Raw genomic sequence first — 17,746 nt, forward strand, 5'->3', positions numbered from 1 at the left:
TGTCACCTGATATCAGGTGGAAGCCTGAGCAGCTTCATTAGTGGGACATCATGCCATCCACACCAGTAAGCACCTGCACATGTTAATTGGAAACATGACAATACCCAAGTTCATGTGCCATCCTTGCCTCCATGTCTCACTGGGGATCACTGAGGTAGGTGGATAGACAGTGCTGGGAAGTAGCAAAAACCCACAGAAACAGTCAGAATCCTGACCAAAAAAAAAAAAAAAAAAAAAAAAAAAAAGGCTAAAAAAGACAGTAACAGAAAGTTGTTTCATGAAAAAATAACGGTGGCTCTCCAGGTACCCTTTGAAAGCGAGGCAGTGTTTGAGAAGCGTTACAACCCCACCAGTCGTGCACCAACCCACTGAGATGAACATTACTATTCTGGTCTCACAAATGATGACACAGAAGTTCACACAACAGATAAGAGGTGGAAAGTTGGGATCTGTCAGGTCAGCATGGCTCCCAGGCCACCCTGCCACCAAAAAAAAAAAAAAAAAAAACCCCAAAAAACTGTCCAATATGCCCTAGTCGTTGTTCTTGCTCGTCCCTGGCAATGCGGAGTGTGACACCCAGGGGATCAGACACAGGTATAGGTCTTCAAAGGCAAGAGCAAATTTATTAATCAAATGACAACCCTTGTTTCCTGGCACTGACCTCTTTGGCTTTCGTTTGATTCATTAGCCTGACGTCTCTTGGAGTCTAACGTCTGAGAGATCAACTTGGTGACACAGACTAGATCCTCTATGGCTCTTCTGTAAAAATGGCTACCATCAAAGCACGGGGGCTAATTAAGCTAACAGTTTCTCATTCTTTCCTCCCACCCTCTGCACACTTTCCCTCTGCCTTGTCCTCCTTCCCTCATCTTCTTCCTCCTCCACTTTTTACCTCCTGCCCCATCTTTCCTTCCTCTCTTCCTTCACGAAGTATTTTTCCCATGGGCAGTATAGTAAAAAGGTATCTTGGCTCTATGGCCAAATCTTGAGTTTGAATCCAGATCTTCCAATAACTAACACACTATTTACCCCGTCTGTGCCTTACTTTCCTGGTTTATAATGTTGGCATAACAATAGGACCTAGCACTTAGGTTATTTTGTGGGTTGGATGAAAAATACGTGTATTGTCCTTAAAACAGTGTTGGCCCATGGCTCAGTTTATTCATTCAATAAATATTTATTAATTATCTACTATGTGCCAGGCACCATTCTAGGTTCCGGGGAGACAGCAAGGAACAGAAACCAGACATACGTGCCTGCCTTCGTGGACTCTGCATTGGAGATAATCAACAGACACATACAGCAAACAGTATGTCACACGGAGGTAAAGGCAGTGGAGAAATTCAAAGCAGGTGAAGGTGACAGAGTGTGCCACGGGAGGTAAGGCAGATGGGGCATGGTATTAAGTAAGGTGGTTGGCAGAAGGCTGAGAAGGTGATGTTTCAGCAAGCATCTGAAGGGAGTGAGTGAGTGAGTCATTTGGCTATTTGGGGAGCAGTGTTCTGAGCAGAAGAAACGGCACTCCTAGCGTGTTCAGGGAGGTGTGGGTGGCTGGAGAGCAGAGGAGAGTGAGCAGAAAAAGATGAGGACAGACAGTTAAGGGACAGGCAGGGCTGGGATGACATGGCAGTCCCTGAAGGGTCGTGAGGGCCACTGTAAGGACGCCTGATTTTCCTCAAAGGGAGACAGGAGTTATGAACTTGGCTATGGAGTGCCTCCTGCATGCATGGCACTGAGCTGGGCAAATAGCCACGAGTGTGATGGACAAGGGTCCCGCTCTCCAGCGGCTTACGTTCCGCCACAGGAAGCAGCCAGTGTGACCGAGAGTGATGGGGGAAGGCGGCGGCATCAGAGAGGGCTGTCTCTCAGGAGCGAACGCTGTTGCCCATATCTGAAGGGACCGGCCACAGAGAACGAGCATGCCAGGCCATGGGAACATCTGGTGCAAAGGCCCTGAAGCAAGAACGAGCCTGGTGTGGTTGGCAGATGGCTAGAAGCTGGGCATGGCTGGGTCTCAGCGAACAAGGGGGCAGGTCGGATGAGAGGAAGGTGGTCAAGAAGGTTGGGGGAAGATCACGAGAGTCTTCCTAAGCCACGATAAGGAGTCTGGGTGCTATCTTACAATAAAAGCATCAGAGGTTTTTAAGCAAGGAAGCGGTATAATCTGGTGTGTGTTTTATGCGAATACCAGACTATTTGGTGGAGAATGGACTGTTGAGGCAAGGCTGGGGCCAGAAGCCAGTAAGGATGTTGTGGGAGTGGTCCAGGTAAGAGATGATGGTCGCCCATACCAGAGAGAACAGTGGAGAAGAAGGAATCGATTCAGAACAGGTACTGGGTTCACGACAGAAAGATTAACAGGTGAGTGAACTGCTCTTCACTTCTGCCCTGGCTCAGGGCTGCGGTACTGAACATCCTGTCCCTTCTCTGATGAGACCCTCTGGGACCCGCGGGTGACACTCACAGGCTGAGCCTCTTCACCATGCTCTTCCGAGGCTTGGGAGAGGTGGCACTGGCGTCAGCAGCCGCTTCGATCTCGCAGGACAGGGCGTAGCTGGGGAAGAAGAAGGGAGCTTGTGAGGTCAGAGCCTGAGAACTGACGAAGCGGCGGAAGTGCACACGGTCTGCCCGTTTTGTTTTAGAGGAAGTCTCTGACCGTTCAAGGTAAAGATACACACCATGTTGTTCCCCCACCAATCTCAGAGGGTGTGGACTTCATGGCCAAGTTTTAAAAATTTATATGTGTGCTTCCTCCCCTCACCCCCACCCTGGCCTATGGACCGAGGCTGTTTAGTGCCGCATGCCTCGGAGAGGGACTGTGTGCTCTGGCAGCATTGAAGGCTGACTCCACTGCTTCCTGATCATTCTCATCCCGCTACTAAGCCAGGGGGAGAATTACTTCTGGTCTGGTACCCTCCCCTCATCACTTCGTGTGTGTGTGTGTCTGCACGTGCTCAACTCTTTGTCTAAGAGAAATGAAAGAAGAGACTTTTGTAAACTATTTAATCTTTAACGAACAGAGGCAGTTATATTATTGGTAAAGATGTGTTATATATGATTTTTAAGTGCTGAAACAGCCTAAATTAAAAACGCTCCAAATTCGGACATCTATATGCCAGGCAGATGTACGTAACTTCCATAAGCACAAGAGGAATTTATATATGACTTGAAATGTCTTTTATGAAAGCTTGTAGCTCTAAATAGATGTACTTGGTTGTGAGTAGGTGAGGAAGGGTCAGTGTGGTAAATAGTAGCTCGGTAAGTCGTTAATTATGTGTACTTTTTTTAAACCTAAGGATGCATCCAGGTATTTGCTCATATGCAGGTATTCGTCGATAAAGGAATTTTGCAAATATTAGCTTAAGCTCTAGAGGTGGTTATAAATCTGACAGAAAAAATAGGATATGTTTAGCAAGATTCTTCTAATCACTAAAAAGTCAATTATTACAATTAACAAAAAGTTAATTGTTAGAGCTGATATTGTGGGCCTAGACTTTCCGATCCAGACCACTAGCCATGATATGTACGTCCCCTATGTGAGAAGGACGTACACATAGAGAGAAAATTAATTCATACAAACTGATCATCAGAGCAGAAATGTAGAGAGAGGCAGTAACTGCTTTATTTTCTACATGGCAAAGAAAAAAAATCTTCACCAACCAATGAGCACTGAATCATAGGTTTTAATGTAACAGGGATCACAAAGGACCTCAGAAATAATCGATCTTCCAAATGAGGGAACTGAGGCACACAGAGGTTATGTGATTTGCCCAACCATTATACAACCACCTGATGAGTCTAGGTTGGAGAGTCAAGAAGACTGGAGTTTAAGTCCAAACTCCATCACTGACTAGTTGAGTTATTCTCTGAATCTCAATGTCCTCTTTGGCCAAATACTTATTTTGCTGTCAGTTTTGCTCTCCCTGATGGTAAACTTTCAAGGATATCCCCCAGTCTACAGCAGGGGTCAGCAAATATTTTCTGTAAAAGACCAGATAGTAAGTGTTTTAGGCTTTGCGGGCTATACGGTCTCTCTCCCACCTAATTAGCTGCCTTTAAAGCATGAAAGCAACCATAAATAAGATGTCAATGAATGGGCTGTATTCCAATAAAACTTTATTTACGAATACTAAAACTTAGATGTCAAATAACTGTCCATGTTACAGTCTTCCCTTTTTTTTGAACTATTTAAAAATGTAAAAACATGTGGTATGCCAGATATGGCCTGTAGATTCCAATCTGCTAGACTACAGGGTAAAGACTAACACCCTTGCTGGGCCAACAGTCAAAGCACTGGAGTTAATGTCCTTTTCCATGCATATCAACCAAGACTTTGAAAACTGTCCCTTGTGTCCCAGCCAACAGAATTCTCACTGTTCTTCCAAATGCCAACCATGTCAGGCCACCAAGCCTTTGCTCATGTTCTTCCCTCTGTACGGAATTTTCTTTCCCACTTCTCCTGGTGAAATCTTACCTTTTCCTTCACAGCCTAGCCCAAATATTTACACCTTTTCGATCATCTTCCCTACCTTCCCTCATCCTGAAGAAATGTTCCTGCCTCCAGATCCCGTAGCAGTTTAGTTACCCACCATATTTCAATTTTTCATGAATCTGTCTCTCCTTCCCAGTTGAAAGCTCCCTGGAAAGCCGGTACCAATGAACAAAAATGACAAACATGGTGACGGTGGTGGTGGTGACCTTCACTTTAACAATGCTTTTCCAAATATGATTTCACTTAATCCTCACAAGCATTTTATAGATGAGTATGCTGAAGATCAGGCAGAAAAAGTGACTTGTTCAAGGTTACAAAGATAAATAAATGGTGGAGCCAAGAATGTGAAAGCACATCTTCTGACACATCAGTTCAGCTTTTCCTGCTATACCATTACCCTTTGGAGACGGAGGATCTAGAATCTGGTAGCTGGTCAATAAATAGTTGCTGAATAAAGGGGCAAGTGAGGAACTGGATGTAGTATTCCTCTCGCCGACGCCTTAGCTCTATCCTGACAGGCAATACATGTACCTACCTTTCCTCCTCTGTTAGAAGCTGCTGTCTCTGGAACCACTGGATGAACTTTTGGTCTGGGGTCATACAATAGCTGTTGCAGGCAGACTGTAAGAGTTTTATTTGGGCAATCACTTCGAATTCCTACAGCAGACGGAACACCAAAAAGAAAGTAAATAAAAAGGCCAACCAAATAGTGTATACATCTTTCCAACACGAAAACACACCACATTAGGATAAACAATGGAGAAAAACATCGAGGAGAACTCTCAAGTACTGCCTTTCTTAGAAATAAAAGAATTGTGAATTTTAGGGGCGCCTGGGTGGCTCAGCTGGTTGAGCATCTGACTTTATTCAGCTCAGTTCATGACCTCACAGTTTGTGGATTCAAGCCCCGCAACGGGCTCTGTACTGACAGCTCAGAGCCTGGAGCCTGCTTCAGGTTCTGTGTCTCCCTCTCTCTCTCTCTGCCCCTCCACCATTCACACTCTTGTCTATCTCTCTAAAAAATAAACATAAAAAAATTAAAAAAGAATTGTTAATTTTAACTCTAAATCCCTGAAGTCTTTGTATGTTTATTTGTCAATCCTCCCTTCTCCTTGAAAAAGCAATTTATATGAATAAAACAAGCTAGCAGAGCAACCCAAACTAGTTATTACCTAAAGCCACAGTGGCTTCCTTTTTCTCTTTTATGTTTTCATTCTAGGGATAGAAAAGTTATTTTTTAAAGTTGTGTACTTGCAAAGTACATTTCAAATTTCCATGACTATGTCCTAAAAGATAAAGGCAAAAATGAACTTTATGTCAGGAGGCTCCTAGGTTTCCCTTCCCCATCTTCTTCAACCCTTACCCCTCAGTAAATAAGTTTGGGTAGAGCTGAAAAGCTAAACAGTCTAGGGCCTCATAAACTCAAATGTTTGGATTTCCTGAATCCTTGGGTTTTTACTACTCCAGTAAATCCTTTAACTAAATCTTTTAAAGCTCAGAAGAGAAGCAAGTATATAATTATGTCCAGTATTATTTATACTTCTTCCGATGTTTCAATAAAGATTTTTTTTTAAGTCAACAAAGGGTATAAGCTTTAGCTTTAATACTCAAATTTTCCAAAGGTTTAACATGCTAGTCTTAAAAGGAAAGAGAGTACCATCCAGGGTTATTCCCAAGTTCAAGGACAAAGATGGGTAACTCTGGAGGGCAATAAGTAAATTTGTTTTATCATTCCAGGACATGACAGAAGAAATTCAACAATGAGCAGATTCTGTGGGCATCAACTTCCCATCCAATGACTTCAGCTCTTGGTCTCCATATCCTTAAGGAATATTTATCATCATGCTCTACTCTGCCAGGGGCAGGAGACTTAAAGTTGCCTATGTTAGCGTATCTTGTTACCAGTGAGCTCAGCCTGGTTGGCTCCTGAAGTTTTGATTTTAACTCGATGTTATTTCCTCCTGGAAGTTTCTCTGGCTCCACAAGTTAGGGATAGATGCCCCTCCTACATATTCCTGTGATACCCGCTACTTCTCACAAGCCCTTACCTGCTGTATTATAACTTCCTTACTGTCTACCTTCCTCCTGGATTGTGAACTTTATGAGGGCAGGGGGCTCCGGGTTTTCTCTGCTGCAATCCCCAAACCTATCAGAGTGGTCCACCCATGTTAAGTAAAGTATGCCAGCAATATTTGTGGAATGAATGAATGAATGAATGAGTAAAGAACAAGGAGTGCTGGGCGGGGGTGGGGGCGGTGAAGGCATTATTTTGCTCATTCTCCTTTGAATCATTTACATATCTCTTCAAACACACTATTTTAACTCTAAAACCATAGTAAATTTTCAAAGCTCTGTTCTATCTTTTTCAGAGCAGTGCAAAACTATCCACTATTCTATCCACAGAAACATTCAAGTTGATGTTGAACACCCCCTTCTCGTGTTGACAAGAAAGGAAAAGAATAACCATCCGCATGTAACAGTGAAGATCCTCTCCTTTCCTCCCTCAGACCAAGAGTTCATCATCTTTATTAACTCTTCTATGTCATTTACTCTTATGAAGGCCCTTCTCCTTCACAGGGTGAACCTGTTGTTGCCCAAGCTAATTAGAAACAATGAGATGGGCGGGGCAGGGGGTGGTAAGGAAAGAAATGTGGGTTCTGGAGCAGCAGGACAGGGCTTGTGTCCTGGGTCCACTACCAGGAGACCCTTGGTCAAGTTGAGGAAGATAAAACCTACTTCACAGCACTCTGGGGGAGTAATACATAGGAAGGCACAAGTCACAATGGTATATGATAAATGCTTGATAGATGCTAATTGAAAACTTAAGTCTCCTCTTCTTTTTTTTTTTTTTATGCCCAGACGAAGTAAAATGGAAAACTACAGCCAAGACCTCTACTTACCCTTCTCCTTTTCTCAAAGTTTATCAGCCCACCCTGAAAGAAATTAAATTAAAAAAATAGTGACAAACCAAGCTACTTTGAAACACAGCCCTACATTGTCCCATGTCTCATTAAAATATATCACAGGGATAATAAAGTCACAATTATTAACGACACTACAATTTTAGCTCCTATGTAGGAAGAGAAGCAGCATTTGCTTCAAGAAAAACATTCTTTTAATTATAATAGGACAGGATAGGCAGACAGCCTTCTTATAAAATGTCTGATACTGGGATGCCTGAGTGGCTGAGCTTCTGACTCTTGATTTAGGATCAGGTCATGATCCCAGGGTCATGGGATCAAGCCCCACATCCAGTTAAATGCTGAGCGTGGAGCCTGCTTAAAATTTTCTCTCTCTCTCTGCCCCTCTCCCCTGCCCACACATGTACTCTCTCTCTCTCTCTCTCTCTCTCTCTCTATATATATATATATATACACATATATATATACACACACACACATGTAATATAAATTAAAAAGAGAAAGTCTGAAATGAGCTAAAGTAGTAATGATAAGGAAGTTACAATTCAGAATCCAAATATATTTGTAGAGCCAGTAAGGGCAAAAGCTTGAGTACATGTTCCATTACGCTTTATTTCTTGACCCAAAGCAACAAAAACAGACGGTCATTGACTCATACTGGAAACCAAATTGTCAATGGTTTATCAAAAGGGAAGTCCTTTCTACACAGCCTCACAAAAAACTTAAGTTTCAATTCTTCATCCAGCGGCTCCTGTTCTCAGTAGGCTGAATTTAACTTCGAGATCACTGGTCACTCCCCCAAAATTCCCCAATGCGAATGAGTGTTTCCTGAGATAAGCCGAGGCAGAGGACGGGAAGAGATAGAGCTCAGGAAATGCAAAATGAATGCACATGCCCACAACAGCACAAGGAACTCAGAAGTAGGTTTGTGCAAAACAACTGCCCCGCCTGCTAATTCTGATGGAGTGAAAGCAGGCTCATCTCATGAGATAACCAGGGAGGGGAGGTAAACAGATACACGAGCAATCCTTAAATCTCATTTCAAATGTCAAATTTCTTCTCCACTTAGTATTTTATTACAGCTACTAACAAGTGGCTTAAATTTCACTTCTCTTCCCACTGAAAGAGAGAGAGAGAGAGAGAGAGAGAGAGAGAGCGAGCATGCATGCACGCATGCAGGAGACAGTACCAGAGCGCCTCGGGGCATCTGACTGCCTCCCTACCCCACCAAGTGGAATATAAAGACAGATCACCCTTCAGGCCCACGTGCCAAAGTCCTACTCAACATAAGGTCTTTCTCACACCCGCTCCTTCATGAGGCCTTGCTGTCACCCCCGCGTGTGGAACTGACGGTGGCCTGCTTTCTTCTCTCACTGCATTTCTGTTGGAAATCTTACTACTTCCACAGTCACTGCCCGCTTTGATGTAGAGCTCGCACTGAACTGTGGGCCACTTACTCTTCTTTGTATTCCTCGTGGTACTGAACACAGTGCCAGATACATAATAGGCCCTCAACAGACACCAATTAAGTGAATTTCTCTCTTGGGTATCCGAGTCACCAGGTGCACACGACTCACCTCAATGTAGTCCTGAAGAGCAGTGTCAAGCATGGTGAGGTCGGTCAGGAAGGTGCCCAGGTAGGGCACAGTTCCCTGCATCACACCCTGAAGAGCAAGCACACCAAAATGGTCTTTGTCGTGACTGAAAAGTTGAAGGGTTTCAACAGCCTCCGTGCGGAAGTGAATGAGCCTATTGTTGGCCAAATGGGCCAAGTGACCGTTCATAGATGAAAGCAGCAGTATCTGAATGGCCAGGTGGGCTTTGACAACATCTGGAGAAAAGTTAAAGTCCATTCAAGACCTGACTTGGGGCCATTAGGGCTAACCTCCGTGAATGAAGTTTTTAAAACTTCTAAAAAAGACAGGCATTCTATCACCCAATCTCTAACTTTCAAAGTTATGAAAACAAACCTTACAGCCAGGAGATCATACAAGTACGTTCGAGGGTGTTCACGGAAGGATTCATATTGTGTGCACGCTGTTCAAGGGATGCCTTTTCTCTTTAAGAGTGTGTGGATACTCCTGGTGGTTTGGAATGGCCTCACCATCAGTAGGAGTGGAACGCCATACACCGAAGGAGACTGGATGCCACAAGACGGTGGAGTGTCACTATTAAAATGATCTCTTGGGCTAGACTTTGTGGCTCACTTCCAAAGTACAGAGGTGGCACAGGGAAAAATAATAACTTCAAAGTGGAAAATCTGGCAAAATACTACTTTAACCAAGTGACTAAGGCGAACATCACCGACGACACCACACGTCACACACTCCTTGATAGGATGTGATGAGAATGGCACTTTACTTCTGTGATAGTCCTCGCCCAAACCCATAACCTCAGCATATTCACTAGAAAACAGCACAGACACACTCTTACCGTGGGCCATCCTAAGGATAACAAGACAGTATTCCCTAAGACTGTCAAGGTCACGAGAAACTATCACAGAGCAGAGCAGACTGGGGAGACAGGACCGCTAAACGCGGTGTGGTTCCCTGGCCAGGCTCCCGGAGCAGAAAGAGCATACCAATGCAAAAGTGGTGAAGCCCGAACAGAGTCTGGATTTTAGTTCACAGTAGCATGCAGGTGTTAGTGCCTTAGTGTCGACAGATGTGCCACAGCGAGAGAGGGTGTTAACAATCGGGGAAACGGAGTGAGGGCTTCACAGAAACTCTATGCATTCTCTGGAACTTTTCTGTAAACTCCATAATAAAAAGTTCACTTAAAAAAAAATTGTCCCTTGGAAATGAAGGTAGAATCACTGTGACGGCAGGTGTACACAGTATTGATGTCACCAAATTTCCTTTGATATCATGTCAATTCTCCCTAAAGCCACTGAGGCACTAACCATTCTGGAGAGAAAATAAAAAGGGGCTTGCATGGACGCCTTCTCCTCACATCATTCAGGCCCATATGGAAGTTCTGAAAGAAAACAATGTCTCAGCCAGGGCAAGACCAGGCTGCTCCATGTGAGGCTGGCTAGGAGATCATACAAGTATGTTCGAGAGTGTTCACAGAAGGATAAAACTCTAAGTAGGAGTTCTTGGCCAGAACTTCCGGCAGAGGTTCACCTTGAGGACTCATTCTCAGAGGCAGTTTTGTCCTTCCCTGTTATGAGCACAAGGTCTCAGCCTGAACTAAAATAATTTTTTTAATAGCTATTTTTAACTTATCTTTGGACAACCAAAAAAAAAGTCTGAAATGCTGTGAAATGTTTTACCGGCTTTATGTTACAGAAGAGTCCTATCATTCAAACTCAACGTTTCTGATTTATGTCCAACCTTCCGAAGAGGAGAAAGGTTGTCAGTCTTTCATCTCCTCTCTCTGGTTTTCCCCCTTCCATGCTAAAAGAAGAGTTTTTAAAATAAGGCTAAAGATGGTAACTATCTCTCAGTCTTAAGGAGGAAGGTATGGTACTCCTTTCAGTACTGAAAAACTAGGGGAACAAAAGGTCTGGTTAGTCCTTGGGATTAGTATGGAAAGTGGAAAATGGAGAGGGTTTCGAACAAACGAAAAGATCTGCCAGTATGTGGACCAAGTCCTCCTGGGAGCAGACACTTTCCTCAGCACCCACGTCCTGGGTCACCGTGTGTCCAAAGTTGACTAGAGCAGGCATTCTTGTTGGGGAACTGAAGCCCAGGAGGTCTCAAGGCCAAGGTAGCAGCAGCTTCCAAGGGCAGAAGTGGATGGAGGAAGCCAGCAAGAGGGAAGGGAGCCTACCCGCGGCAGACTCTGCCTTACCTCTAGAAGAACAAACGCTCCAGAGAACGCTCAGATTTGTGACTCTCAGTGTTTATTTGCCACTGGGTCACATGGGAGCGGGAGTGACAATGTCTCTGCTACAGACCTCCCAGGGTTGCTGAGAAGTTGGAGACCGTTCTTGAAAGCAGGGGCATCCTGTAGATGGGGTGCCAGGAAGGAGCCCCACCGCCCACATAGGGCTGCCTTCTGATGGACCCTCGGGGAAGACCGGGGGCCATACGTACCATGTCCTTCTGGAGCTGAAGCCTCCTCTGAGTCCGCTTCTGGTTTTCTTTCACACTGCTGTCCAGGTTTGCAAATTTTGAGGTTCCTTCCTACGACACAGAAGCACACACAGAGGAGAGTGATGGAGAAGGCCACTAGGAAGAAACACAGGGGCCTCTAGCTTCCGGTACAGAACCTCTGCACAGCCACCCGGTGCCACACAAAATGAAGAGGCCTCCAGCAGGCTCTGGGCTGAATTTATAGAAATGTTTGGCTGGCTTGTTGCAAGTGGTCTAATTGCAGTAAGGTCTTCTGGCCTCCGATTATCCTGTGTTCCCCCTGCTTTGTAAGAAGAACCCTGATTTCGGGCATAACATCAATGGTCAATAGAAGGCAGGCAATTCCCAAACGGGAGACAATTTTTACATATCCTGAATTTCACTCAGAGTAATCACATGTCCTGGAAATGAAGATCGCTTCCTCAGTACATTTTGTGATTTCTTGATCTGGGCCTGAAATACATGTGCCAGCATTCTGTGAAAGAAAAGGGATGATTTCTGTGGTATTTCTTAGCTAAAGGAAACTTTTGTACCGGAAGTTTTCTGAGGAAGTCCAGTATCATGGTGCGGCACTAACCTATGAAAGCCAGACCTTCACACATTTTTCCCCCCATTTTTCTCGGCCAATCCATCCTCGCAAGTTGCTCCTCAGGTTTGGAACTCTTACAAGTCAATCCTTCCTCCTGGCGCCTGAGGACGGACGGCTACCCTTTCTCTCCTCCTGTCTGTTGTTACAACAAACTCTTCCACAATAGTGACTAAACTCCAGTTTGCTGACTGAACACAGTGTTTTGGTTTTGTGGTTTCAAGGTCTTGTTAAGTTCTCATTTTCCAGGAACTGTATGAATGGGGGGCAAATTTCACAATTCAGTTGGGTATAAGCTCTACGGTAGCTTTTCCTCGGTCAGTCTTCCTGGGGTTTATAATATCACCACAGCATGTGACCTTTCCCTGCCACATGCTGCAAAAGCATCTTTTGCAGTGACTTGGCCTCTCCGATGTCAGCGAGGCACCAATGGCCTCTATCATTCACCTGCCTTAACCTGGGTCCAGAACCTGCAGTGACTCATGATCTATTGCAATTCTCCCTATGACAAATAATAATGAGGAGCGGTATCATTTAACGAACTCCTACTTAAGAGTTTTATCCTGGGGAATGAATGAAAGCGGCCTAAAATGTGCCATTTCCCATGCTAGGTGGTGATGAGTGAGCCCTCCCGTCTTCTGAAGAATTTGCTTGGAGTGAGAAATCATTTCTGTCTGACTTGAAGGTAAGTGTCCCTTTCCTGTGTGAGTCCCTCTGGTTCCCTTCCAGTTTGTCAATTGTGTGCAGAAATTATTGAAGATATATCTAAAACTCTTAAGAAGGATTTCTGACAGGTTAAAAGGCTCCTGAGAGCCACAGAATAGCAGAGAGAAGGGAAGAGCGCTCAGGACAGGCTTGCTCATTTCATGACCTCACGTTTCTCGACAGTGAGATTCCACTCCCGGCTGGGTAACTCAAGAGACCGACTGGTGCCAGCTCTCCCAGATGAGGCGCCAATTGAACACCTACACTTGCACCTCAAACGGTGTCAGTTTTCTCCTTCTTTGCCCCAAATCCTTCGCTCCGCAGCTCTTACAACACCAATCCCTTGAAACTCCCTGGAACTTTTCACAGGTTTGCTGATGGCCTCACTCTGGCTCCTTAGGCTCCTCTGCCGGCCATGCTCAGGCTCTTAGTGCCTCTTCGTTCTGCCAAAGTCACCTTCTTGTTTTGCACTACATTCATGTCTTTGGAAATGTTACCCTTAATGACTGCCCACGTTGGGATGAATTCCAGATCTCTCTTTCTTTCTCCATCAACCTCCTTCTTCCTTCTTACATTCCCTCCCTCTCTGTTTGGTATCTGTCCTCCTCCACCTCTCTCTCTTTCCCCTTCCCCTCCCTCTCCAGTGAAAATTTCTCACCTGAGTCCCACCTTCTCTCTACCTCTATCTTTGACAGAGATTGGCTGCCCTCAGCCATCCTGTTCCTGGGCCTCAGAGGGGTCTCTTCTACCAGGCTGTTCCACAGGCACTGGATTCTTCTCAATCAGTATTGCTTACGTGGTAGCCCAGAAATTAATGGTAACTACCTGAAAGGGCCTTCACAGTCCTAACAGCCTCTGCTCCAACCCTGACTTCAGTATGTTTTGGAACTTCACTACATATCCATCTCTACCACAGCCAAATCCCTAGGCCTTTTTCGTGGTTGTTTATATCAGTTCAACCAGGGAGAGTTCTCACCAAGATTCCCAAGATCCAGGATGATTTGGTGGCATTCTGCTTTCCTACTGCTTTAAAATTCATGGACTCTACAATTTATCTGCTCAGAGTTATCGAAGTTCCAGAAATCATAAGGTGATAACAGGTTTAAGGTAATTTTTGAGGGGTGCCTGGGTGACTCAGTCAATTAAGCATCCGACTCTTGATTTCGGCTCAGGTCATGATCTCACGGTTCATGAGTTCAAGCCCCGCATCGAGCCACACATTGGGCTCTGTGCTGACAGTGCAGGGCCTGCTTGGGATTCTCTCTCCCCCGCCCCCCCCCCCCCCCCCGCCTCTTCCCTATTCACACTCTCTCTCTTAAAATAAATAAATAAACTTAAAAAAAAAAGATAACCTTTGAGAAAAATTAAAACACTTTTTCCAACAATTACAATGAAAACCTTAGCTTTTTGCTAATTATTATGATACCTCAGCCATAACAGCACAGAGGTGGACCATGACGTCCACCCAGAAGCAGAAGAGAAGACAGGTCTTTAAGACTAAGATTACCCAACTGTAAATCATATTAGAAACAGAGGCCAGCAGTTTTTCTCAGTGGTTCTTTTGAGAACCCAAGTACCTTGATTTCATTTTTTTTAACAACTGTGCTGAGAATTAACACTCAGAATTATAGACTTCATATGAAGAATGATCAACAAAGGTGACTGGAAAAGGACCTACATACACATATGGCCTGGCCAGAACATTACACTATCGTTAATGATAATGCACAGACCACATGAATTCATAGCCAAGTTTTTCATTTCCTTGGGATCTGAGCCATGTATAAGAAATTTAACTAAGAGCACTAGGGTAAAGTTCTACATTTAAGAAAGTTTACAGGACCTTTAATGTCTACACATAGCTTTGCTTCTAAGGTTTCAGCCAGAAGACTGCCACTAGGCAATCAGCTGCACAGCGTTCAATTTATCTACATTGGAAGGATGACTCAGAGCTATTGGGATTTGAATATGTGGCTCCAGTTAGTCTAGCTGTGTATTACTGACAGGGAGACCACTAAGCCATCTCCTTCCAGCCAGATGAGTTTCCATCTAAAGTCTGCAAATCCAGGGGGATGTGAAGCAGGGAGTAACACGATCTCAGCAAGCACTGTTTAGTGTGCAGTTAATCAGGTAGGCCAAATCCAGAGTCAGCATCAGCAGAAACTGCCTTGCTCATATCACCTACTCCAGGAAGGGCTAAGAGTGGGCGGGTTCTTAAAGTCATGTGACTCATAAGGCCCACCAACTCATGCAGGTGAATGTAGTTTCTGAACACTTGCGGCATGCCAGTCGCTGTGTTAGGCATTAGGGATGTAACAGTGAAAAAACAAACCCAGTCCCTGCCTGCAAGAGGCTTTCAGACTGGCAGGGAGACAGTCTGAGTACCCAGCAGAGTCCACAGTGAGACCTGAAGGAGGAGTAGCACTTAGAAGGACAACAGTCTAACAGACGCCCTTATAGGAATGACCAATGTTAACAGTCATCAACTGGATGCCTCTTCTCAGCAACCCCACCTCCGCTAGACTTGCATCCCTACTCCACGTGTCTGCTCTAAGCTTGCACGTGTAGCACGTACTTCATTCGCGTTCATTTGTTAGGCATACTTTGGCTTCATATTGTGCACAGAGCATGCCAAATACTAAAAACACATTTGCATAGTGCTTTCAAATATTTTCTCTTAGTGAATCTTCAAAAACAATTCTATGATGTCAGTGGACTAAATACTCTTATTGTCTCCAATTTACAGAAAAAGAGACCAAGGACAAGGATCATATCCTCTAATCGCCCAGTTCACAGCTTCCCCCTATGGTAATGCATGTTATACGATTTTATAATTGTCTACTTCTCTGCCTCCACCATGAGACTGTAATCTCTTTAAGATCAGAGACTGCCTTCAATGTGATGCCTAGTATATAATGAATGTTCAGTTAACAGTTGTTCAATGACTAATTTATCTTCTCTGTGAAGTTTTCTCTGATCTACCCTATCCCCTACTCCTAAGTGGTAGGAATTTACAATTTTATGGCTAAGTGATAAAAACACAGGTTTTAGAGTCTCACTAGGCAGGGTTCACATTCTAGCTCCACCACCTACCAGGTGTGTGATTTAAGAGGTATTATTTACCTCTCTGAGTCTTGGCTATCTGCAAAACAAGGATGATACAATCTACTGTAGATTTTTATCCACAGTAAATTTCTAGAAAGGCTGTGAAGATAGGATCTGGCCTATGTTCCCTTCTGATGATCCTTCACAACCTGTTATTTGTACCTTTACCTGACTGTTCTTGTTTAGTGCCAACATCCACCACCCAGAGGATGAATTCTTGAAAACAGGGTCTGTGTTGGTCACCTTCATATTCCTAGAGGCTGCTCCAATGTTTTATGAATATTGGACACTCAACAAATGTCTGGAGAAATAAAATAAACCAAGCTACACTTTTATCTGCCTGTAGTTCAGAAGTCAGCACTCACTTGGCGTTCAATAAATACTGCTGACAGACTGTGCAATTTAGTCCAGATAAAGGATGTGGAATTGCAGGCTTGGTCTCTGTCATTCTAGAAGATGTTTTGCTGAGAAGGGATACTCCAGGGCCTCTCACCCACCTATCTGCAGAGCAGCTCGAATAGATACACACTGGAGGACAAGTTTCACAATCTGGTTGTGTAACCGGGAAGCCAAGGACTGGACTTTCAGTTTTCTCAGCCCCAAGCTCCTTAGATTGGGCACCAAAAAAACCCACAAAATTTCTGCCTTCTAGTCCCTTCAGGCTTTCTCCTGGGACTGTAGGAATGTAAGGAGCCCTCAAGCCACTCCCGCCTTGAAGGGATTCCAGAGCTGGAGACAATGTGACCCAGCACTTCCACCTAGAGACCCACCTTCATTAGGAGTTCCCGGCTGGTCAAATGGTTATTATGGTCAGAGAAGATATCTGAAAGCTCTTCAAACATCAGCATCCGGTCCCTGTGAGAGGGGTTAAGAAAATATTCACAAATAAAGAGTCAGTGAAAGTCCCACACCTTGGGCCCTGCTGCTCTCAGTTACCTATGGCTCCAGAGGGATCACACTGATCTCAGGATCAGTGAGGGATGTGAGCGCAGATGAAGCCAATGGCTTTGTTCATGCAGGGTGTTTTTTTTTTTTTTTTAAGGTAGACATGGTCACCTATGTGAAGAAACGGATTTTTCTAACCATGTACATTATAATCATAAAAAAAGATCGTTAAATTGGGGTATCAAGTTGTTCCACTGGGACATGTTCTTAAAAAAAAAAGTCTCGGGCACCTGGGTGGCTCAGTCAGTTAAGTATCTGGCTCTTGATTTCAGCTCAGGTCATGATTTCAAGGTTGGTGAGCTCGAGCCCCGCACTGTACTCTGTGCTGACAGCACCGAGCCTGCTTGGGATTCTCTGCCTCCAATTCTCTCTCCTTTCAAAATAAATAAATAAACTTAAAAAACAATTTTTTAAAAAAATTTTGTCTCAGAATACACACAGAGCCCCGCAGGACCTGAGAAATCATGTTGGCCAAGGTCAGGGACTTGTCCACGTTGCCATTGCTAAGTGTTGAGACTAAATTTCCCGAATCACAGCCTGGTGCTCTCATCTCAGAGTCATAACAGATGGAAGCAGAACAGGCTGTGGTCAGGGGAGTGGGTTCAAATCCCCGCTCTGCCACTCACTCCCCAAGTGATTGTGGGCAATTCGCTTAACTTGCTTAGGCTTCCACTTTCTTACCTATACACTGAAAATTCTAGGAATCCCTCTGAAAGACTGCTGTGAAGTCAGCAGGATCACATATGCAAAGTGTCTACTCTGCCTCTGCCAGTCTACTACATGTCCACGGGCCTCATGCTTTACTCTGCACCCCTCCAGGGTTAGTAAGTGGAGGGCTCTGAAGGCAAAGAATTAACGGGGCAATATCACTCTATATGTAGCATTTCATTATCATGAGAAAGCCACCATTAAC

The 17,746-nt window shown here is 44.5% G+C and overlaps 1 protein-coding gene across 5 annotated transcripts in view; it reads right to left on the reverse strand.

The window, feature by feature from the left end:
- RGL1 (ral guanine nucleotide dissociation stimulator like 1) overlaps positions 1 to 17,746 on the reverse strand; it is a 254,758-nt gene that overhangs the window by 15,978 nt on the left and 221,034 nt on the right. For all 5 annotated transcript variants that reach the window (XM_042924546.1, XM_042924547.1, XM_042924550.1 and 2 more), the window contains 6 exons: positions 16,659 to 16,743; positions 11,454 to 11,543; positions 8,991 to 9,077; positions 7,393 to 7,425; positions 5,028 to 5,149; positions 2,465 to 2,554 (listed from right to left, as the gene is read on the reverse strand). In XM_042924546.1, coding sequence (XP_042780480.1) covers positions 2,465 to 2,554; positions 5,028 to 5,149; positions 7,393 to 7,425; positions 8,991 to 9,077; positions 11,454 to 11,543; positions 16,659 to 16,743 — 507 coding nt within the window. The remainder of the gene's footprint in view (positions 1 to 2,464; positions 2,555 to 5,027; positions 5,150 to 7,392; positions 7,426 to 8,990; positions 9,078 to 11,453; positions 11,544 to 16,658; positions 16,744 to 17,746) is intronic.

Source organism: Panthera leo, chromosome F3 (genome assembly GCF_018350215.1).
Source record: "Panthera leo isolate Ple1 chromosome F3, P.leo_Ple1_pat1.1, whole genome shotgun sequence".
Classification (NCBI taxonomy): Eukaryota; Metazoa; Chordata; class Mammalia; order Carnivora; family Felidae; genus Panthera; species Panthera leo.